At 38.9% G+C, this 25,024-nt stretch overlaps 1 protein-coding gene across 7 annotated transcripts in view; it reads right to left on the reverse strand.

The window, feature by feature from the left end:
* Positions 1 to 25,024, reverse strand: part of PTPRG (protein tyrosine phosphatase receptor type G) — a 731,369-nt gene that overhangs the window by 141,435 nt on the left and 564,910 nt on the right. For all 7 annotated transcript variants that reach the window (XM_032209412.1, XM_032209411.1, XM_032209409.1 and 4 more), the window contains exons 7-8: positions 6,889 to 7,046; positions 1,813 to 2,005 (exon numbers count right to left, since the gene is read on the reverse strand). In XM_032209412.1, coding sequence (XP_032065303.1) covers positions 1,813 to 2,005; positions 6,889 to 7,046 — 351 coding nt within the window. The remainder of the gene's footprint in view (positions 1 to 1,812; positions 2,006 to 6,888; positions 7,047 to 25,024) is intronic.

Raw genomic sequence — 25,024 nt, forward strand, 5'->3', positions numbered from 1 at the left:
TATAATAAGTCATAATAAACATCATTTGCTGAATAAGGCACTGATGATGTTTTTAGGTGTAATGCTAACACATAAACCATTTTTTAAATGCATTTTTTTAAAAAAATATCCATTTTATCCATATATCCATATTATTTATCCATTTATTTCTACAATGTAGAAATAATTATTCATTGTATTTCTACAATGCCAAAAGTTGGGTTGTAATCTTTGCTCTTGATAGGATATAATTCTATGGATCTATTTTTTTATTTTGGGCAAAGAATTCAGAGCCATTTTCACTGAGTCCAGATGCCAAAAAATAAACAAAACACTCTACATAAGGGTGCTGTAACATTTCTGCAGCAGTTATTAACATGGGAAATATTGCAGGCACTCATTCAAAGCAGGAAAACCTTTGTAATTCTATGCAACATATTTCCAGGGTCGCTCTGAAAATTAAAAAAAAATCAAGTCCAATTTGCTACTTTCTTCTAATGCAAGCTATTACCTTTCATAGGGGCCCAGAGGTGGCCAACACACCAGCCATAAATATTCATGTTTCCTGATGAGGTTACAAAGCCCATTCCAATCTGCCACCATCACGCTGTCATTAAGGGGCCTGAGAAGTGCCATATATTTTTTATTAACAATAATCTTTAGTTTGCTTTTGATCGCAACAGCTTCTCCCAAAGCAACTGTTTATGTGAATTTGCATAGGTGCTGGTGCTCATGGCAATCAAAACAAATCTCAGAGAACCTGTCCATTTTTTGGTTCATTGGGAGAAATGGGGCATGGGGCATCTAGAGCCTGCATGAGATGAAATGTGATGAGATGAATAGAATAAGAATAGAATAGAATAGAATACTTTATTTGGACAAGTATGATTAGACACACAAAGAATGTGTCTCTGGTGCAGAAGAAATGCAGGAAGAGAAGAAGTTCATTGAGAATAGCATGAAGTGTGCGTGTGCATGTGAATCCCTTGTGTGATTTATTACTAGTTCATCTGTATGTATTAATCCTTATTTAGTACCAATTGGGGCTGGAAACTTGATGATTAAACAAATCAGTCACTAAGCAAAATCTCAACTGTGTTTACCGTCTTACTTCAGCTTTCTTTTGTTTTATAGACCTGCAAAGGTTGTAGATGTGAGGGTTGGTTGCAAAGTTACTTTTCCATTGTAACTGCAAATGGTCACTAAATGAGACAGTGGCTAAACAAGGACTACCTGTAGTACCAAGATTCCTAAGCACTGCTATTTGAGTGATGTCCAGTGGTGAGTTTCTACCAGTTCGCACCAGTTGTCCCGAACCAGTAGCTCTGCCGTCAAGCAGAGAGAGAGCCAGTTCTCTGTTGCTTTGAAAGTGAGTCCACCCACCCCTGGGTTATACCTTCCTTTACTTCAGTGTCTGAAGCCCAGCTGATTAGGGGAGACAGATTGAATTGCCGCTCCTCAGCTGTTTTCCTTGCTTTCCCAGCAAGTTTCTTTCTAGTGCGCTGGCGCATGTAGTAGGTGCTCAGTGAACCGGTAGGAATGCTGGTAGTAATTCACCACTGGTGATGTCAAATGTGTTGAAAACAAAAAATATCGATTAGAAGCCTAATGATTACCTAGGCCTCCCTGGCCATGCTTTCCTGATCACTCTATGTACACAAAGAACCAGACAAATCCTAAAGCAGACGTGGGGAACGATGCCCCCTTTATGACTTGCGGACTTCATCACCCAGAATTCCCGAGCCAGCCTGTCATCAAAGGGCCATCGTTTCCCTCCCCTACCCTAAAAGGGTGGTGCTTCCCCATGATCATCAATGAACAAAGCCACTCTACCTTTGGAGGCTTCAGTGCCCAGTGGGTTTTCGAACATGCTCGTTGAAAGTTGGTTCCAAGCATCCTTCACAGCTGACTTGGAAACAATCCTGTTATTCAGGCTCTGCTGAGGCCGGAAGTTATTCCGTAGGTATTCCACAGATTTGACATGATCTTGCTGTTCCGTGGTAAATATGGAATAGAAAGCTTCCAGCTGAAAGCCACAATCAAGATAAGGGGAAAGGAGGAGGAGGAGGGGAGAGAGAAAAAAAGACATTAATTAGAAAAACAATGTGGTGAAATGTGGGCAGCTGATAATAACACAAAATGGCAGGAAGTCCTGATGCCAAGACTGATAAATCAAACAGGAAAACGTCTGCCCACTGAAATCCCTGCCAGCAGCCTTATCTAGCCTCATTGCGATTCTGCCAGGCAGCCGGGAACACACTAGTAAGTTAATGTCAAAGAGAGTCAAAGAAAAGATTATTTCCTAGCCTCTCCTCAGTATAGTGGCTTAAAGATATATGTGTGTGTTTGTGTGTGTGTGTGTGTGTGTTTACCATTACTCTGCCAAAGAGGGATACACAGACATTCCAGAGTAACATCAATCACAGCTCAGGGTATGGACACTCCCTATTCTTTACAGTAGATCCCACACCCAGGGTATTGCAAACTATTCATACTGTAAAAAAAACAAGGTAGTTTAATAGCAATAGCAGTTAGACTTATATACCACTTCATAGGGCTTTCAGCCCTCTCTAAGCAGTTTACAGAGTCAGCATATTGCCCCCAACAATCCGGGTCCTCATTTTACCCACCTCGGAAGGATGGAAGGCTGAGTCAACCCTGAGCCGGTGAGATTTGAACAGCAGAACTGCAGAACTGCAGTCAGCTGAAGTAGCCTGCAGTGCTGCATTTAACTACTGCGCCACCTTGGCTCTTTAAAGATTTTAAGTTTAAATCAGCGTTTCTCAACCTTGGCAACTTTAAGAAATGTGGATTTCAATGCCCCAGATTTCTCCAGCCAGCATGGAGTTGATGTCCACATATTTTAAAGTTCCAAAGGTTCGCGCTCTAAATGACAAAAATGTGCAAAAAAAAAGAAAGGCTGGGAAAGATATCTACCTGCCTAAATTTTGTCGGCAAGCAGAAGCCACAGCTGGAGTAAAAATAGAACTTTTGTCTATCAAGTTTCCTCTTATTTTCAGCCAGGAGTATTTAACATTTTCTGCAATGAAGGCCACAGTCCAAAAACTAGTAAGTAGGCTGCATTTTAGAAAAATTGGCACATCAAAGGCGTGTTCAGATTGGCACACTCCACTTTGTAAAATACTTTCTATAAAAATGCTGACATTTTGGCTGCAGTCACAGAAATAGAAATGTTTTGTAAAAATATCATTTCTAAAACGAGAAGGAGCCTAACAGTCAGAGGACAACCAAAGTATGCCTCGTATTTCACAAGGGATAAACCACGTCTCCCTTTCTTCCAGTTTTTTTTTTCTTGCTTTCTTAAACAGTATTTCTCCTTTGGATAATGTTCTTGCAAAGCAGGAATCCCAAATGACTTTACCTTAACTTAAATACCTTGGTAATGTAGATATATTCTAGCTAGAACAGAGCCTAGGAGATAATCCAACCCCTTCCTTATAAGAATTTAATTCAAATTATCATTTAAGGAATTGGATTCAAAATATCATTTAAACAGACCTTCAGCATGATAGTTATAGAGCAGAGAACCTTTTGTTCAACCGACATAAGGCAAAATGACACTATAAATGTATTTTTATAGCAAAGATACCCAATCTTAGGCACAGGTAGCCTACAAAAGCCAGCACATAGACCCAGGAGCATGAAAAATTTTTAACTTTTAAAGCTGCCCAAGGAAACAGTTATTAAGGAAATAACAACAGTCATATTAGAGATATGTCATTAATTTACACAAAATTTAATTTTGAGCACACTATTGCGCATACATACATATGCACAAAGAAAATTTGGCAAGTTTAATCATTTGCTATCAACGTTCTACCATCTCTCTAAAATTTCCTTGAGTTGATTTAGCAAGTGTTGCTAGAGAGGTCCGCTAGACTACATGTGATTTGTGAACTTTTCAACACATTGGTGACACTGTTATAATGTCAAGCATTTGGGGGCATTTAAAAAGCCAATGTCATCCAGTGGTTAAGGTGCTGGATTGTGAGTAGAGACCCAAATTCTTGTTCTCTCTTATGCAAGGTGGTCAGCAGGGTGACTTGAGACCAAATCTCTCTCTGCCCTATCTAGAAATTGGGAAATTGAAAAATACCCATTTACTGACCCATACTGGATCAGCATGGTACATTATGGACCATATCCTTCAATTAAAACCTTCAACTTGCAGTAGATTGGTTTAACCTGCCAGTAATAATAATGATAATAATAATAATACTATTAGAATAACATAAAGGCATCCCACAGTTATTCACTTCTAAGAGTAATCCAAAGAACATTTCATATAATATTTGAACCATAATCCTGCTCGTGACGCAGTAGTTAGAATGCAGTATTGCAGGCTAACTCTGCCCATTGCTAAGAATTTGATCCTGACTGGCTCAAAACTGATTTAATTTCCATCCTTCCGAGGTCGGTAAAATGAGGACCCAGATTGTTGGGGGCAATATGTTGACTCTGTAAACTGCTCTGCAAACTAGAGAATGCTGAAAAACTCTGTGGGGTGGTATATAAGTCTAAGTGGTATTGCTGTAATTGTGAACTCCAGGAGGAAAGAGTGAAATATGTGGATTTTATTTAATCTACTGTTTGATCTCACTGGATAGAGAAAACAGGAAAGAACAACAGTCAAGAAAGACATATGTATTGGGTGTGCCCTCTTGATTGAGAACTAGTGGGATGAGTGACAGCTTGATGCTTGGAATTGCTTCTATCGTGTGGGTTACTAAATATTTATACTCATTCATTCATGCAAATTGGTGACTTTTCCATGAGCAGTTAATGTCTTCCAAGAGGCCTTTGTTGCAATTAAATGTATTTACACCAGTAATTAAAAGAGGCAGGACAAGTGACAACAAAGAATTTTTTTGAAAACAGAATTTTAACGCCATTGCCTATTTAATTGTTAAACAGTTAAATATTCTCTGCATTGGAACTGCTCTCGTTGAAATTATCGGTTGTTGCCTTGTACTATTTTGTGTATTCTCTAGTAAGACTTCCTATGACACCCTTGTAAGCACCTTTATGCCCTTTTTAGACCCATCACAATGCAAGTTTCATGGTATTCTAAAACTAGACAAAGACGTTATATTAGCAAAAAAGCATTACTTTCTCTGTGCAATTATTTCAAATTCATCAAATCTGTGTCTGTATATGCCTAAAATGACTTAGCACAATTTTCAAGCAGAAATGTGAAGATGGGAAAAGAATGAATAATTCTGTGTAAATATTTATACCGTGGTTTAAATATATCTGAACAGAATAGTAATAGCTAAGATCATTTAAAAGGAAATAAGATGTCGCATTCTATTATCTTCTTGTGTGGAGTGGCTGATGTTGAGCTTCAGAGAACAATGAAACAAAATCAAATTGCTTCCTTTTCTATCAAGAATATATTTTGTTGTTGTTGTTTTTTGTGGGATGCAGGAAGATCTTTTCCACTCTCCCAAGAAAAAGAAATGAAATCCTGTTACAGCATATTTTATTTGTTTTATCTATTTGTATCTCACATTTATTGTTTTTTAGAAATAACTGAAAGTGGTGACCATATCCAAGACACCTTCCTCGTCCTATTTTCCATCCAACAACAACCCTGTGAAGCGAGTTGGGTGGAGAGAGAGTGACTGGCCCAAGGTCACCCAGCTGGCTTCATGGCTAAGGTGGGACTAGAACTCATGGTCTCCTAAACTACTAGATCTTTACAATCCAGCACACTCCAGATGTGTGGAACTTCAGTTCCTAAAATCTTAGTGGCCCTGTTGGGTAAGAGGAGCTTACCCCTCTAACATATCTATGGGGTGGGGGGAATGGGTTACTGTTGTGGCCCAGCAGGAGCCATTGGAGCTGCCAACAGACTCGGATAGCGAGGGACCCTATGAGTCGGCTCTGGAAGATGTGGAGGACCCTGGACAGGATTCAGACTCTGAGCAGGGACCAGAGAGGCTGGTTGGCCACCAGGAGACGCCTGAGGCATAGAGCAGCGGTGAAAGCCAAAGGGAGTTTGTCCCTGATGTCAGGCCCTGGAGCAGTGATGAAGATGTCAGGCCCTGGAGCAGTGGGGAGGAGCTAAGGGAGTTGGTCCCGGATGCCCGGCAATGACGGGCAGATAAGCGCCGGCAACAACTATGGAGATATAGAAGATAATTGGAGCCAGGTGGTTGTGATTAGGCTCCCCCAAAGAGAGTATATAAGAAGAGACTTTGGGAGGAGACCTTTTGCAGGACACAACCGTTATAGTAAAGCTGGAGAAGCTATTGTGTATATTTCTTACCTGTGAAAGTCTGGGTTGCTGCCAAAGTCTTGTTGGTGTGTTAATTTACTGTGAATAAATTGTCTAGCAGTAATCTTGTGTCGGTGGGACTCACCATACGGAGGGGGGTCAGAACAGGTTACTATATTTTTCAGAGTATAAGACATACCTTTTTCCCTCAAAAAAGAGGCTAAATATCTAGGTGCATCGTATACACTGAATACCACATTTTTTTGCCTCCAGAAATCCCCCCCTTCACCAAAATGGCCATGCACAGCCTTTAGAAGGATTTCAGAGTGTTCCTGGGGGATGGGGATGGCAGAAATGAGCGAAAAACGGGCCATTTTTTGGTTGTTTTTGGGGGGGGGGCTCACCCCGCAGGAGCACTTTACAAGTCTCCTAAAGACTCTTCAAGTCCTTTTTAAAAAAATAAACAGATCCGTTTTTGCAAAAAATGGGCCGTTTTGGGGAGGTCTGCAGAGTGCAAAAACTTTTTTTAAAAAAATTGTTCCTTCAAAATCTTGGTGCATCTTATACTCTGGTGCATCTGATACTCCAAATAATACAGGTAAGTTAAAAAGAAAAAGCACAACTAAGAAAATAATGAATCAGGCAAACTGTTTATGATCCCAACCTACCTGCCGATAAGAGATGGGGACAGGCATTCGGAAAACAATCCATTCCACAATTTCACTACATGGAGGTGTAGTCAGTGACCCTGCATACCGATAGTAACTTCCCAAAGATGCTGGCAGGAGATCCCTTAACACAAAAGGATCCAAGAAGGTCTCTTTTTCTGTAAAACAATTTTTTTTAAAACACAATGTTTTAAAAGACAAAGCAATGGACATTGCAAGAGTGATCCATATCTATTTTATGAGCATTGATTTTCTGCGAGCTTTTAGTCCTCAACTTGTTTGTGACCATTCCAAGTTAAAATGGCACTGAAAAAAGTGAATTCTGACTATTTTTCATACGACCCTTGCCACATCCCCATGGTCACACAATTATCTTTTGCAACCTTCTGACAAGCAATGTCAATGGGGAAGCCAGATTCCCTTAACAACCATACTATTAGCAACTTTGGCAAGAAAGGTTGTGAAATGGGGCAAAACTCAATTAACAAATGTCTTGCATAGCACCACAAATGTTGGGCTGAATTGTGATCATGAGTCAAGCACTACCTGTAGATCTTTAAGTTTCTACAGCGACAGCATCCATCGTTAACTGCAATCTTTACCTTTTCTTAGTCTTATGAAGTCAGCATATCAAAAGTATCTTGAATGAACCTTCCCTTAACAGCCTACAACATTTTTCACTGACATAACTTTTTTTTAAAACTTACAGACCTCTCCATCTAATAAAGTGGCTAATGAACAATCCAGTGTTATATACGTATATAAGGAACAGAAGTTTCACTTCTCATCCAAGAAGCTTCTTCAGCTGAATGGATGAGAAGTGAAAAGTCTTCAAAGAAAAACAAGAAAGTCTAGTTGCCTCTTGAAAAAGCACCTTTGGGACAATCTTGACTGGTGGATGAGAACATCCATAGACATATAAGGAACCGACAATAGTGTGTATGTATGTATGTATGTATGTGTGTATGTATGTATGTGTGTATATATATGTATGTATGTATGTATGTATGTATGTGTGTGTGTGTATATATATATATATATGTTTTCTGAGGTTTTCGCGGGTGTTAGTATGTAGGTCTCTAGTTGTTCGGGTTTTCTCCCGCGTAGAATTGGAGATGTCTTGGCGACGTTTTGACGAAGTCACATTCGTCATCTTCAGGCTGCTGCTGACTACTTCAGGTTTGGTGTTTCCAGGAGTAGTCCTGGAACTACTACTACTCCTGGAAACACCAAACCTGAAGTAGTCAGCAGCAGCCTGAAGATGACGAATGTGACTTCGTCGAAACGTCGCCAAGACATCTCCAATTCTACGCGGGAGAAAACCCGAACAACTAGAGACCTACATATATATATATATATATATATATATATATATATATATATATATATATATATATATGTGTGTGTGTGTGTGTTAGTAAAACCCTATAGTTGCTAGAATGAGCACAGATCTGTACTCCCATGATACCACTGCCATTCCCACTAACAGAAATTCAGAGCTAATATTAGCATATTTGCAATACATTCAACTTGCAAAGCAAGTTACAATGATAAATTGATTCAACATCAGAAGTAAGACTCAAAGAGCATATCCACAAATCCATACTGAGCCGGTATTCAGATCAAGTCTCTCTCTCTCCAATGCAGGTCAAATCTTTCATCAACTAGACTAACAGTTAAAACTTGTGACAAATATGATTTATATTATTCAAACCAGAGAAGAGCTATTAGTTTAGCCGTGGAATAGTCTATCGGGTATGCATCGCATGTCAATGGTCCAAGCCAATGGCATATTTCAAGAGCATATAATTAGTGTAATATATATTATGTATTAACAAATTCTAATACAGTATACTTATTTAGCAATATTACTCTTCTATTGCAAGTATGCAATTTCAGGCAAAGCATCTGAAATGTGACAGGTATCAACAAGCCCTTAAAAACTGTCGATGCCCGCAGACATAAATCTTTCGGCAAATCTGTCAGTGGATTTTCAAATATTGTTTACAGCCAGAAAAAAGTAGGAACTGCTATAATGTTTGAATAGTATGTGATCCGTAAAACTGCCCAACACTTCCTTTGAAAACAAATGTGTTATGCTGACTTTCCCTAATTGCGACAAAGAAAACACCAGCCTGTTTGAATTGCAAAGCAAATTAAAGTTTTTAAAATCCATTATAAATGTGCTTTGTCCTAATTCATCTGGAGTAACCAGTAAGGAGGAGGACAATAAGCTCTTGGGGGTGGAATCAGCCTGGAGAATAAGTTCTTGGTAAGGTCACACTTAGAATACTGCATCCATTATATTCCTGGCTTGGAAATGAACCTGAATTTTTCCTCCAACGCTTTGCTTGTCAGAAGCTGGTTGGGAAGGCCGTAAATGGCAATTACACCACTTTGGGATGCTGCAACCATTGTAAATACATGCCAGAGTTTCAAAAATAAACATTCTCCACACCATTCTAATCTGCAGAATATCAGGCTGGGCTTCCATTCACATTGCAGGAATACAAAGTCAGTACAAAGATGGAGTCGCCTCGTCTTGATTATTGTGACTGATCACACTCTCCATGGTGGAGTACCTAGCCAAACCTGATCTCCAAACAGTGAAGCAGAGTGGGACTTGGTTAATACTTCCATGAGAAACCATCAGGACATGGATCAGGAAGTCCATGTCCTGGGCAAAGAATCAGCACCATTCATAAGGTTGCAGCATAAGTGATTCATTGAAGCCTGTCCACAAGAATCTAAACGTTATCATTAAATTGGCCTAGAAAAGGGTCATATAAAGGAATTCAAAGAGAGCAGGGCTGGAGTTGGATCTTTTGTGGCAATGCAAGGACACTAAACTGATGGCATGTTTAACTCCACTCTCCTGCTCTGCCTTCTCTTTTACAATCCTCAGGCTTCCTTCTAGAAATCTGGGGGGAAAAACAATGGGACTGTGAATCACTTTTATATTGCTGCCAAAAATACACTACCAGTATGAACATGTCAAAGGAAACCAAGCTCGGCCTGAGATGTCTTTGTCTTCTCTGTTTTTTAGGAGAAGGGGGGTGGATGCTGAAGAAAACTGAGTAATTTTTATTCATTGCTTTGCTAAAATGGCTTCTGTGATGATGAAATTTATGACTGGTTCTGAATTATTTCTGTTTAATATAATTTATTTTATCTGCTATATACCACCCTCATAATTATTGATATAAAAGTAGGTTAAAAACAATTTAGTGGGTCAACAGAAAGAGATCAATGTCTTTAAATGTATAAAACAACGAAACCCATTTCCCCAGTAATGTGTTGCATTTCATTTGGAATTAATTGCTTTTCAACCTTATTCTCTTCTCCTTCTCTTGTATACAGATATGGACTAAAAATATACACAATTTTCTTTTTACATAAAGGCTTTTTTCTGACAAACCTCTACTTTCCGTTTCTAAAATTTACATTTTAGAGAAATAAAACAAAAATTAGAGAGAACAAGCCACTGGCATAGACAGACATCTTTGGTTCTTTTGCAATTATCCCCTGCAGTTCTGATGATTAACCGGCTAAATTCTACACTATTGCCATAAAAAAAAAGGTAACAGCAAGGTTCTTATTAAGTGCTTTATACAAAGAATCTGTCCCAACAACAAACTTCCTCCATGCTGTGCAGGTTGATTTCCCTTGTGCTGCTGCCTTATCTATATCTTTTTAATATTATTATTGAGACATTTGGTAAATTTGTATGGATAAGGAGTAATAACATAATCTGTCTTGACCTTCTATGCCATCTAATTTTCAGACTGATATATTCCTAACCAGAAAGGGAGCGGGGAGGAGTCTTTGTGAATACATGAAACATAATTCAAAGCATATGTTCGTTCAGTGCTTTTAGGAATTTCTTGGCAAAAGATTTGACAGTAACCTCTATTAGGCTGGCTTTAAAAAGAATTAAGACTAATACCGGGAGAACAGGTCTACATCCATGTTATTAAGCACGGCGACAACTAAAACCACAAATGTTGCATTAAGAAGGAGAAAAAATTTGGATTGCTACGTGCCGTGATTTGGTTGGAATAGTGCATGTTAAGAATGTGATATATCTTTTCATCAGGTTTTCACGCTGTGGCTTAGATTTTTTTTTTTAAAAAAAAAAACACCTTCAGACCTTTCCAAGTATAAGTAATGCAGGTAGTTCAGCTAAAAACACTGTCCTTCCCCCGTGGCTCACAGCACTTCACACCTTTAAATTCCTCCCCCCCCCCAATCGCTTCTATACAGAGAGGCACTCGACTATGCTTAGCCAATGTGTGAAATGCAGCACAAGTGCTTTTCATCCTTCATTTCATTTTCCAAATAAGCTGCTAATTGGGAGACTTACAAATCTTGCCAAAACTCAGATCATAAAAGGAGAGGATAAAACCAGAAACGTGCAGTTGGCATATGTCTGAATATAATCCTGGCTACGAGGCAGAGAGTAAACAATCCAAAATGGCCAACGTGAGAAATTGTTACCTACTGGGCATGAAAATTGAGGGCAGCTGTCATATCTCCTCTGGGCTCTTGCTGGACCACAGATGAAGCATCCTTCAGAGAAGGCATGACAGCTGCCACGCATGGAATGCCATGTTGCAGTGGTTGGGCTTTCTGAACGTTCCTCAATGCTGCCGTCTAAATTATTGAAATGATCCTCCTGGTCTCTTTCCCGCTCACTGCACACCTAAGCATTGTCTTTAGCCCAACACAGGGAGCTCTTATGCTTCTTTCTGGGGCAGTAACTCAGGGTCATATTCGATCATTTGTTACGGAGAAGCTTCCCCACAATCATAATGACTTCTCCACAAGTCATGAGCATGTCAATGTTTTTGTTGGCATCAACTTGATAAGGAACCTATTGTGGTTAAAAAACCTGCTGTGTATCATGAAAAGAAGTAAAGTAGGGGTTTAAAGATTTGCCTAAAACTGGGAAGTCCAAGATAATAGCAGATTTACTTATTTATTTAGCGTATGGCATAACATACATAGGCTTGCAATGACATTTCCCCAAGATTAAAAAGAACATTATAAAAGATGAACGTGTCAGGGTTCCAAATAGCATCTGAAAATAAATCAAGAGTCCAAGACAAAAGTTTCCTCAAAGTTCCAATGTATTAAGAGAGCCATGTTGGCACATCTGGGAAAACCCGAATCCGAAAGCTTCCAGGTTTTCCCACCCAGTTGAAAGTTCAAGATCTTGCCCGCACACCCACAAGCCCATCACATGGTCCATGCTGGCAGTTCCACCCATCCAGTTCTGGTCAAGTGCAGATACAAAGGATGACCTTGAGTTTCTGAGAAGAGTGTTATTATGGCTACATATCACCCAACTTCATATAATCCCCCCTCCCATTTTCCCACAATAGAAAACAAATAGTAGAAAGTGTGGCAGGACCAAAGTCCAAAAGAAAAGATGGCTTGCAGGCCTGACAGATCTATATTCAGATATCAATGTCTAGGTCATCTAACCATTGAAGAACAACTTCAGCTCTCAAAATGCATGGCAAGGAAAATAATAGCAGAGTTAATGTTCCTTAATTACAGATAATCCTAGACTTACAACCATTCATTTAGTGACAGTTGAAAGTTACAATGGCTTGGCAACCAGCATGTATTTACCATGGATGCAGAGTTCTGGGGCCATGTGATCACCATTTGCAACCTTCCCAACTGACTTCCAACAAGCAAAGTCAATGGTGGAAGTTTATGATCAACACACAATCCACTTAAAAACTGCAATGATTTGCTCAACGACCATGGCAAAAAAGGTTGTAAAATTGGACTTGATTCTTAGCAATGGAACTGCTGGTCCCAATTGTGGTTGCAACTTGAGGACTATCTGTACTTACTTAGAACTTCTACTGTTCATATTAAAGAGTTGCTTCCAAATCAACCTTGGTTCCAATCCCCACTTTAGATCTGTGATCAATCATAAAACATCCTCCTTTGTGTTCCTCTTCTCAGAAATAAAATTTCGGGCTTCCTGGGAGGAGCTTGCTGGTGGTGGCAGCAAAAAAATCAGCTGCCTCCGAATTCCTGGCTACGTACCTGTTTAGAGGATCTTCCATCTGACGTCTTATCAGGTTTTCTTATCCTTCAGGCAAGAAGGAAAGAAAAAACTGTTTTGCTGGCAAATGCTCTTCGATTTTTGCAGCTTTTGTGCTTGCAGGGAAAGGGGGGCTAGCCCAAGGCAGAACGGCTGTCCGTGCTGGGAACTTCAAACTGCCTTGTGCAGGACAAAGTAAGACTCCCCCATTCTGCTCAAAGTTTTGTTTGATTTAATCTTATCACGAGCTGAATCCATTTCCGTGCACAATAATTGTTTATCAACATTTTAGCTTCTTTTCTTTTTCTCCTCCGAAAAATTATTTACTTAGAGGCTTTTAAAATGGCGCCGAGCAGGCTGGTTTCTCCGGTAATAATGAACACTTTTTGTTAATCCTCACAAGAATTCACAAGAATCCAAAACAAAAGAGATTGCTTATCACATGTTTTGGTTTCACAATAGGCCAGCAGAAGCTTTTTAATTAGCTTTATTTCTACAAGAATGTTATTCCTTCATTAACTTTGCTTATCTGGAAGTTAAATGGTGATGAATCTGCTGAACGGTCTTGTTACAATGTTTACTCACTGAAAGTTTTGCCAAGCCTTAACTTCAAAATAAAAGGGGAATTCAGCCTCTTCACTTAAAGCTGCATATTCAGGCAATAGAGTTTTATTAACTGCAGGCAGATAAATTTTGAAATGGCTTCAAAACCAAATATTAACTTGAAGTTGTAAATTTTTTTTTCTTATTACTATTCAAAATACCAGCTTCAATTTTGTAAAAGGCTTTCTTATCCAGCTGCGTTACAAGATGGCGATTTTATAGCTTCTGCGTTTGATATATGACACACTCAATCAGCTCTATTCTCCTGAAGACTTCTCCTTATTAACTGTTAAAAATCTATAAATAGTACCCCATTTAAAACCGAGGGGAGCAGAGACTTTGTTTGTTTGTGCGTTTTTTTATAATGGCTCCCAAATCGAAGCAGTCTAAGCGTTTCCTTAATAATACATCTCAAGAAATTGTTACAAAATCGCTGCCCTTGCCTCCCACGCCCTCCACTGGAGATCTCTTAACGCAAGAATTTCTTTTTGAAACCCTTAAAGAGTTCAGACAGGAAATTAAACAACTTTTATCGGACTTATATGATAAACTGGACGCCAAGATTGCTCAAACAAGGGAAGATACGATCAGAGTTATGACTGTTATGACAGGCTATGTTTCTGAAATGGAGGACAAATTGGAACTTTTGGAAAAAACTAATTCTAATTTGACATCTAAAATTCAAACGTTACAACAGGAAGTTGAAAATGCTCAAAAACAACTCGTTATGATAAATTACAATAAGACTGCGTTTGCAATAAGAGTCAGAGGATTGCGTGAAAAGGAACAGGAGAATTTGAAACAGACCTTTTTTGAAGCTTTCAGACGTTCGGTGGGAAGTCCGGGATTTAACTTTGATTGGCAGATTCAAAAAATTTATCGCCAGAACTCGTGTGTAGCAAAACAACGACAGCTTCCGAGGGACATAATTATATATTTCACCACAAGAGAATCCAGAAATGCGATAATACAGAAGTTTTACAATAACAGGCTGCGAATCGATGGACAGGACTTGATTGTTTTTAAAGAAATACCATCTCAAATATTAAGAGCAAGGAGAGACTACACTTTCTTAACTGAAAAACTCAGAGATTCTCAGATACAATATAAATGGGAAGTGCCATCTGGTATCACAGTCACATTTGAGAACCAAAAATATCGTCTCAATTCTGTTTGCGAAGCCCGAGATTTTTACTACAAAACCCTGAAGGCGGGACTTCCTGATTCATCCGGACTTGGAGAAAGACAAGGAGAAGGAGAAGATAAGCAGCGGGACACGTGGCTACAAGGCGGCGGGTGTTGCTTTCCCTTTCCGGAAGGGCAGAAGAGTAAAGAATAAAGATCCAGCTATGCCTTTAAAATACTTCTTAAATTTTTAATTTGAATAAAATTTCAGGACTCCTGTCTGGTATAAAATGACAAAGCTGTATACCGATGAAGAGATATTGAGACTGAAAGAAGCGGTGCTGAATTTGGACATATATTATATGGGACTTATATAAGACTTGTTTGAATCTTAATTTAAACTGCGCATGATCTATTCTTTGGGGCGAGGAGAGCGGAGATCATAGTTTTCTTGGATTGTGGTTTGGGATGAATGGAGTCGGGTGCGTGGGGTAGATGGAAGGGTAGTGAAAGTTCAATTAGATTATCTTGATTCAGAATGTAAGCTGATTTTTGTATAAATTGTTATTTGAATACAAGGTTAAGAAAGATTATCTGGAGAGTCTACACGAGGGTGGAGTAAATATGAGAGGAGCAATGGATGAGGATAAATATATATGCGGACACGGGTAAAGGCAGGATGGGAGGTATAGAATTTATATGCGGAAGCAGGTAAAGACATTGTTTAAAATTTTAAAAATAATGAGAAGCTGAGTTTAATGTTAGAGAGTATATTGACTTCTCTTTCTTGGGGGGGGGTTTACCCCCCCTCCTTTTTTATTTTTTATTATTCTTTTCTTTTTTGTTCTTTATTTTTTATTATTTTTTATTATTTTGTAACTTCTAATCTATTTGGTTTCAATATACTCCAGACTTTGCTTGATAAAGAACGATGCCGGGAATGGGACCTGGGAAGTCGGAAGGGGGTCAGGGAGGGGGGTTCAGGGGGTGGGTGGGGGGGGAGGGTCGAAGTAACAATGAATGCACTTGGATACTGTTTCTTTTTCTTTTTCTTTTTTTCTTTTCTTCTTTCTTTTCCTTTTATTTTTCTTTTGTTTTAGTACAAAACAAATAGACCAATGAATACTAGAAATACACCGAAGCGAGGTGTAGAGGGAAAGAAGAGGGGGGAATTAAGAGGGAGTGAGAAGGGAATGTAAGGAGGGTGAGATGGTGGGAAGGGGAGAAAGGAATGGCTGAGGGGGAGGGGAAGTAGAAGAGGGGATTGTTGGAAGGGAGAAATGAAAGTTGGAGGAGTAGAAGGAAGGGTGTATGTAGGATAGAAGTGTTATGAGTTGTTTATTCTTCTTTTTTTTTAACTGCACAGTATTTAAGTGATTGTATAAAGGAAAATGAAAATGTAATAAAAGAATCTTTGATCAGAAATAAAATTTCAACTTGATGTTCTTGGGCACGGGAGTCAAACTTGTGACATCATGTTGCCATCACGTGACATGTTGCTACGTTTTTTGCCTTTGCAGAGCTGCGTGGGCATGGCATGCATGTGATGCATATGGCCCGCGGTCCACCAGTTTGACACCCCTGTTCTTGGGGCTTATTTGGCTCTATCTATTCTTGAAGCATGCTTTTCTTGTGACACATGCAACTTTGTGCATAGTAAACAATGGGGCAGTACAATCTCCAAGGCCACTTCCACCCAACACTGACAGGGCAAGTCACTAGAACAGGGGACTCCAAACTTGGTAACTTCAAGACTTGTGAACTTGAAGCCCACAAGTCTTAAAGTGGCCAAGTTTGGAAACCCCCTGCAGTAGAATATAAGCTGAGAGCAAACCCCAGTCCTTTCTAGCACTGATGATATTACCTAGTTTGGGTAATGAAATGTCTGCATAAATACAACTAAGCTCAGAGAGCACCAAGGAACACTCAATTTTGTGCACGTTGGGACACCAGCAAAGGTGTTCCTCAGCTGTTTTCAGGGCTAACCATCTGGGCAGCAGGGAAGGCAAACTCAGCTGGGGAATAAGGAAGAGATTGCAAACTGGAAGTTGGAAATTGTTGCCTGCAGCCTGTGGAGGACCCATTCCTGATTTATACCACCTGCAGTAGCTGACAGATGCAACAAGACTGCCTTAAGTTGTGCAAGCTTAGTAGCTATGAATTTTCTATCTACAGATTAACAGTATTATCTTTAGAAATCAATTATTTCAGTTCAAATGATGGGTAATATAATATCTGACCTCTGTTTTAGCAGCTTTTTCCTGAGGGTTGCTGGTTGACAGCTCTACAGTGAGAAATAAATCTGTGTGTCATCAAAAACACACAAGCCAACAAAAATGGTTCTATGGAACTTCCCTAAGGCAGATTCCCTAAGGCTGTATTCAAATATGTTTCCTGTACCATATGCTGACAGTATTATATTTTAATAATTAATTGTTCATCAAAGGAAAGATGAGCAGGAATGCTAAATTCAAAGTTATTCAAATTGCGAAAATGAATAATGCAAGATTTTTATATTAAATACACACTGAGCTTCGTAGTCGACATCTCATCCAGCTCTGCCCGCCTTCCATTTTTAAACACTGTGAACTAAAATATGAATTACCAACCAAGGGAAACATTTTTAGACAAAGGAGAGCTTCATTAGAATGCAAACTCAAAGATTCCTCTGATGATTAAATGTTGGTTATCAATTAGGTGCCATATATTGCATGTGTCTGCAAAGCCAGAGTCAATTGCAGAAAATGAAACAGAGAAGAAAGTGTAGCTTCTTTGACAGAATTAAGTCTCATTTCTGCATGTATGCTCAAATTCTTGATAGACTCTTCTAAACAGTCTGCATTGGCTAAGTAATGCAAAATAAACCTTTCAGCAGAATATGTAATGTTACTAAATTTGTAGGAGGAGACCCATGTTAGACTACTGTGGTGAAAAATCAAGAGCGTGGCAGCATGTTGTCTGATTAACAAATTTTATTAAATGTCACAGCTTTCACGAGCTTACTTCAGATCCACAGGGTTTTTTTTTAAATCATTCATAGATTGTGGTACATTTGTATTTAAGTATAAATGTTATATATGAGGGTGAGCAGTTTGTACCTTCCTCTGAATATTTGGCTAAAATTCAGCATCAAATGTGCTGTTTTGGAGCAGTATGATTTTTTTTAACTTTGTATATAAAATAAGGCACAAAATAGATAGGAAAATAGAAGGGTAAATTTGGCAAAGGTCGATGTAGTAACTTTATTCTTTAACATCCCTCCGAATTGCCTCCTGGAAGCGGTGAACCAAAAATATTGACCTTGCCCACACTAACGATATTACCAGCCAGTTGTGGAGATGTAAAAAAAAATGGAAAAGAAAGATACAAAGAGATTGTTACAACTACTGTACATAGTGGGCAGTTGGGTGACTTTGGGCCAGTCATTCTCTCTCAGCCCAACTCACCTCAGAAAGATGTTGTGAGAAAAATAGGAGGAGGAAGGTATATTGGATTCAGTGGTGGGTTTCAAAATTTTTTAGAACCTCTTCTGTAGGTGTGGCTGCTTTGTGGGAGTGGCTTGCCAGCCATGTGACCAGGTTGGAGTGGCTTGCTGGCCATGTGACCGGGTGGGAGTGGCTTTCCAGCCATGTGACCGAGTGGGGAGTGCCTTGACAATCATGTGACTGGGTGGGCGTGGTCAACTTGTAAAATGTGGTGAAACTCACTTAACAACACTCTTGCTTAGCAACCAAAATGTTGGCTCAGGACCTCTGGCATTTGAAGCATGCAAGTCTTAAAGCTGTCAAGTTACAAGACCCTTGCACCCCTAACCCTTTAGAAAAAAAAACCCAGGGGTGTTCAAACTTGGCAGCTTTAAGACTTCTGGACTTCAACTCCCAGAATTCCTCCTCTCGCTCTTCATCTTGATGATGTGCGGACGGGCGGGGGGTAGGGGGGTGAGGGAGCTGGAACCGGTTCTAAATAGCACTGTAGATTTGTGGAACCTCTTCTATAGAAGAGTTTAGAACTGGCAGGAACCCACCCCTGATTGGATATGTTCATCACCTTGTTGATATAGTAATAAAGGCAGGGAATAAATAAATAACTTGTATGATTTCCTTGTTAATATGTTAAATTGTATCAGAACAAAGCAATTGTTATTGTATTTATAGACTAGCATAAGGGAAAGGAATACATCCATTAAGAACAATTACAAAAACAAAGTAAAAAAACCCCTAAACATTTAAAGATATTAGTATAAAACATATCAAAAGTGAGAACCTTAAAAAGGACAGTTGGGAGCATTAGGCATTCTTGAAAGTTTTAAGTTCAAAGGGGTTCTTGAAAATACTTTAGGTAAGTAAGATGTTTCATTGAATATTATTTTTTTAAATCTTTGGTTGACAGCTACACATTTGGCTAAACTTCATTATCTGAGTTTATCGACTGAGACGGTGTTTCTTAAGTTGTTCTCTTATCCTGGTTGAAATAAATGATTGGCCCTCAATTTTTCCACCTCTAACCTGGGTCCTTAGGAAGTCCCTTAGTTGTAGTGCTACATCTATCTACGAGTAATTCAAGTGATTGCAAAGTCTCACAAGGCTTCCCATGAGATCTCAGGAATTGCAATCTAAGGTCAGAGCACTGGCCTAATCATCTCAGTAATGTCTATAATTGGGCACAACTTTTTAGGGTTTGAGACAGGAGTCTTTCTTGACCTTGGTTTGAGATACCGGGAATTGAAGTTGGACTGTTTTGCACGTAAAGAAGGGACTCTAATGCTCAGAATTTGTTTGGAACAAACAAAGGCCATTATCTGGAGCTGAGGCAACTTCATACAGTCTCTTAATGAGGATAAAGAAACCTAGAAGCACAGGAGATTTTTTTAAAAAAGCCTTGAATGTCTCAATCCCATGCAAATCTTTGGACTAACACATTCATTCATTCTTACAACAAACACACACACACACACACACACACACACACTGGCATGTGGAGGAGGGTCACAATGCACATCCCTGTCCAAATTTAATATTGTCCCCCAACAGCGAATTCTTCTTCGCTGTTAAAAACAAGATGTATGTTTGTAGATAGAATTGCTTGATGATTAATTTTCTATGAGTTCAAGATCAACAATTTAAGAAGTATTATTTATCAATGAGCATTATTTTTTCTATATTTCAGTACTTTGATAGGTAAAGGTAAAGGTGCTAGTCATTCCTGACTCTAGGGGGCGGTGCTCATTTCCGTTTCAAAGCTGAAGACCCAGCGCTGTCCGAAGACGTCTCCGTGGTCATGTGGCCGGCATGACTAAACGCCGAAGGTGCACAGAACGCTGTTACCTTCCCACCAAAGGTGGCTCCTATTTTTCTACTTGCATTTTTACATGCTTTCGAATTACTAGGTTGGCAGAAGCTGGAACAAGTAACAGGAGCTCACTCCATTACATGGCGCTAGGGATTCGAACCACCAAACTGCTGACCTTTCTGATCGAGAAGCTCAGCGTCTAAGCCACTGAGCCACCTAGTACATTGATACGCCTTGACAAAATTGGTCAAGAGATAACTAGTGGAATATAGAGCTTTTGGTCTTCCCAGACCACTAGTATATTGAAGCCCCAGGTGAGTAATCTCTGTTTTTAAGTGACAGATGAAGATGGATTCTGGCCAGTTTCCTTTGCATGGAAAGCCCAGATCAGGAAAGCAATAACCACTGTTCTATTAACAATCTCAATGGGGATTGCTAAATAGCACAGGAACAAAGAAGCTGTGTGCCTTAATGCTCAAATAACTGTAAGTCAGCAGTTGGCTACCTTAAGCATTACATGCAACTTCCAAAAATCTTTCCAGTTCTACTTAGCTTTTCTTAAAATAAAAAAATAAAAATAAAAAAAAAGCTTCTGCTTATAAGCCAATTTAGGAATATGATGAACATGGGTCCATTCCAGAATGCTCTAATGGAACTGGGAAGCTTATTATCGCTTCCCAGTTCCATCCTGCATTTGAACTGAATTTTGAAAGCTGAGCAACTTATTTCTGGAGGAATGTTTGGCTGAACTATTAAAATAATCAGTAACTCACTTCTTACGTTATGAAATGAATGCAAAGGACTTAATACCCAAGATTTAACACTTGACAACTTTTTAGCTCTTAGCATCAAGGCTGACATTACAAAAACTTAACCCAAAAAAGGAAAGAAAATGTATTCAGTTAGGCTGTAGTCTTGATCAAAATATTTTACTTGGATTGTACTTTGACTATTAGGTAAGGATATTCCTTGAAGACAGAGACATATCTAAGTCAGGACCCCCTACTTCATCCAAATATTTTGAACACAAGTAATGTTCAGGTTTCCGAAGCCTGGATCCTCCAGCTGTCTGGACTCATAATTCCCAACCAACATGGTCCAATACGGACTGTTTGTTTGAGCTCTGCTTGGTAATTTGGCTACAAATGTTTCATCACCATTCGAAGAGGCATCGTCAGTGCATTTTGAATTGTGTTCGTCTGTCAGAACCCAGGTCTTTAAATACCTTTTTGTGGTATGGTCCAATACATCTGGAGGATACCAGGCTGAAGACAGAAATTGTAAAATATCATTCTAAATAAGAACAAAGAAATAACTGGATAAATTTTGATCTTTGAAAGCTGCTTATGATTATCTTCTTGATTTTGGTTGCACCATGAAAATTAGGAACATTCTCATAAGGACATTTATTAAAAGTACAAATCTACATTGGGGGATGATGGCCCAGTGGTTAAAAATGCTGAGCTTGTGAGCTGGAGAGCTAACAGCCCAGAGACCTGAGCTCCACACAATGGGTTGAGCTCCTATTACTTGCTCCAGCTTCTGTTCACCTAGCAGTTCAAAAGCATGCACATGCAAGCAAATTAATAGGTACTACTTCAGTATGAAGGTAACAATGTTCCGTACTCCTTTGGCATATAGCGATGCTGGCCACATGACCACACAAATTGTTTTCGGACAATGCTGGCTCCCTTGGCCAACAAACAAAGATAAGTACTGTGTCCTAGAATCGGAAATGACTGACAGGGAAATATTTATCTTTATATATCCACAGTACTCAAATCTAACCCTTTTTACGCATCTGGCATAATATCTGATTGAAGAAGCTAGCAAAAGTTTTCATGTCAGACCTTGGGGAAGCTGTTACCAGTTAAGCTCCCTCAAATTGGAGAAGATGTGTTAAGGTTCTTGCTCTACAACATTCTCCTATTTACCATGTCTATAGTATTCCAGAGAAATATGCAATTATTCCTATTTCTCCATTCTCCAAAAATACAGTTGTCATCTGCGGTGCTTATCATAATCCAGCAAAGCATGGATCTATTCTCTTGAATATCTTGAATTGGCCAGGAAGATCTCAGGAGAAATTCTTCTACAACACCCAAGCTGCTATTAATCTCCTTCAAGTGTAAAAAGTAGATCAGGTAGTCTGGCATAAGCTCTATTCAAAGAGAAACGAGCAATTCACACAATTAAAATGTCCCTTTTTGTTGTTTTGTGTTGTCCCCTCCCCTTGGGTTAGGAGAGATATAAAGATGCAGAAGCTTGACTTAAACATGCAACTGTGTGTTCACATTTTTCGAAGTGTGAAAGTCCAGGCCACAGAGTGATGATGGTGGGAAGAACTTTGGGTTCTGAGATGTACATCCATCCACTCAACAACTGTGTCTGCAGCAGCGAGGAGGTTAGGGAGTAGGAAGGTAAAGTGGGACAGAGGATCCCATTGTTGCATCTTGGAGCCTTATGGCTACTCTGATGTGCATCATTTGTACTTGGCCTTTGATAGCAATAGTACATAGACATATGTACTACTTCAGTGTTTTACAGCCCTCTCTAAGCAATTTACAGAGTCAGCCTATTGCCCCCAAAAATCCTCATTTTACCAACCTTGGAAGGATGGAAGGCTGAGTCAACTTTCAGCCAGTTAGGATTGAACTGCTGGCAGTCAGCAGAATTAGCCTGAAATACTGCATTCTAACCACTTTGCCACCACGGCTCTGATTCTTTTCCTTCTGGGTTCACCATCACCTTTTGCTGATTGTCTCATTTTCTTTTCTATTTTTATTCTCGTACATGGCCCTCCAGAGTCACCTGGAGTCTGGCAGCCTTATAAATATGCTAAATAAATAATTAACTGACACTACACAGTGATGCTAAACACTATACTTAATTACATGAAGAGTATTTTTCCTTGAAATAATTATGTGTGAATTGGGAGATGAGGGTGGTTCTTAACATTCACAGATAAGAATGGGAGAAGATGTAAAATAGCTACAGACGGGCGTTTAATGCAATGCTTTTGAAGAATAACCTGAAAATTAGCTATTGCTGCAAAGGGGTTATTTGTCTGGTGAATTTAACTCTTTTTGTTTTCCTTTCAAATTTAACAAGGGCTTCTCTCTCGCGTGCGCTCCCCACTTTTCCTTTCTTTCTTCTTCATCCATTATTACTCAGATTCCTTTTTGTTTTCTGCTGACTCATCGTGAAGGAAAATGTATGTGAGTGTGCACTTGCATATTTCTGTGTGCCAGAGTTGTTTGTGAAGGAGAGACAGAAAAATGCAGGTGTGAGTTAGGCAGCCATATAAAATGATATCATAAAACTACACATTCATTTTAATTATTAGGTATTAATTCAACATATTTTTCTTGTTAGTTGTCTGTTTGTGGAATTGCTTCTGGCAGAGTTGTGTGTGTATGTGGAGAGAGAGAGGGAGGAGGAAGGGAGAGAGAGAGAGGCATTTACACACAGGTGTTATGTGTGAATACAGAAAGAAAGAGACATGCATGTATGTACAGCTGTATTTGTATGTCTACGTAGAGAGATACATGCATGTGGAGACAGAAAGATGTTTGTGTGTGTCTACATGTACACATTTATAGTGAGAAACCTTCAAAATTGCTTTTGTCTGGAGCTAGCAACCCAAAATAGGTAGGCTGAGCATTCAGTTTAATTTTTGTTGGAATTTATAATATTCTTTCTGCACACTCACTTTCTACATACTCACAGTAGGGAGATTATTTTAAATTCTGGCTCATCATCCTTTTGCACTGAGTAGCACAACCATTTGTTGACTAGCCCTCCTCTTTCCTACTATACCATTTTTAGGTTACTTCTCTCTTGTCATATTATATCAGTCCTCTTGACAACTTTTGCTTTTACTCTTTCATCCCACGTCACTTCAAGTTGTCTGCTTCTGCTAGATTTCAACCCCAAAATAAGATTAAAAGAAGAACATTTCACTGAATTTAATAAAAATTGTTCTTAGTAAAGGTTTAGGATTTTAATAATAAAACACAGTACATTTTGACTGATATAATTCATTCCCTAGGAACTGTGTTCAGATTGCAACTGTAATTGGTAGCCCGAGGTTTCTCAGTAACAAAATAATGAAAAATTAAGATTATGTGAATTGGTTGATTATAGTTGCAGATACTGTTCCCCCCACAAAGCATGGAATACTTACAGATTAAGATCCCAGACAAAATCAATGTATAACCACCAAGAATTTGTACACTCCATTTATTTTTCCTAATTACCAGAACTCTGGGCATTTTCAAAAACCACTGAAGCTTGCATTATTTTGAAGTGCTTCCATTAAAGTTTCTAACAGAAAATTAATAAGCATTATTGAAGTTCCATTAACCATTTTTTTAAAAAAATGACCATAAAATTAAGGCAATAACTTCAGTCTAAATGGACCAAGTTATTATGCTAAATCTTGTCCTGAAAGTAAGGCTACTTGGCTTCTTGGTGGGCATTTGAAAGAATGAAAAAAATTGGTATTATCCACTTTCTATTTTTTTCCAGTTCTCATGAAGTTTAATTAATATGAAACTAAAAATATGTGAAGACTGATGAAAACCGGTCCTTTTTTTTTAAAAAAAAAAGTTTGACTAGCAAAAGAGAAATGCTGTACTTCAAAAATCTCATTCTAAGCTACACTTACTCTCAAGTTGGTTGATTAGTTAAAAACATTACCTTAATGGTCCAGAATCTGGACTATTTCTTTCCTGAGCTCCATTAACGTGATAATAATGAGTTATAAACTATTAAGTGATCTGGCGCCAGACTTCTAAGGTTTTCCCCTTTCCAAGTTATATGATCTCAGCATGACTCCAATCAATTCTGGATCGGTGTCTTCTAACCTCAGGACATGCAACAGCTCAAGCTTGGGTGACCTCTAGAAGTTATATAAAAACTGGAACTGAACAGAGATAGATCTTGTAAAATGGGATTTGATCAAGGTTAACTGGCTATTTTAAAATGAACAATTTTTTACCTATTCCAGGCAGCTTGTAAATTGGATGAGGTGAGCTATAAATCAAATTAAAT

The sequence above is a fragment of the Thamnophis elegans genome, chromosome 2 (genome assembly GCF_009769535.1).
Source record: "Thamnophis elegans isolate rThaEle1 chromosome 2, rThaEle1.pri, whole genome shotgun sequence".
NCBI classification, from domain to species: Eukaryota; Metazoa; Chordata; class Lepidosauria; order Squamata; family Colubridae; genus Thamnophis; species Thamnophis elegans.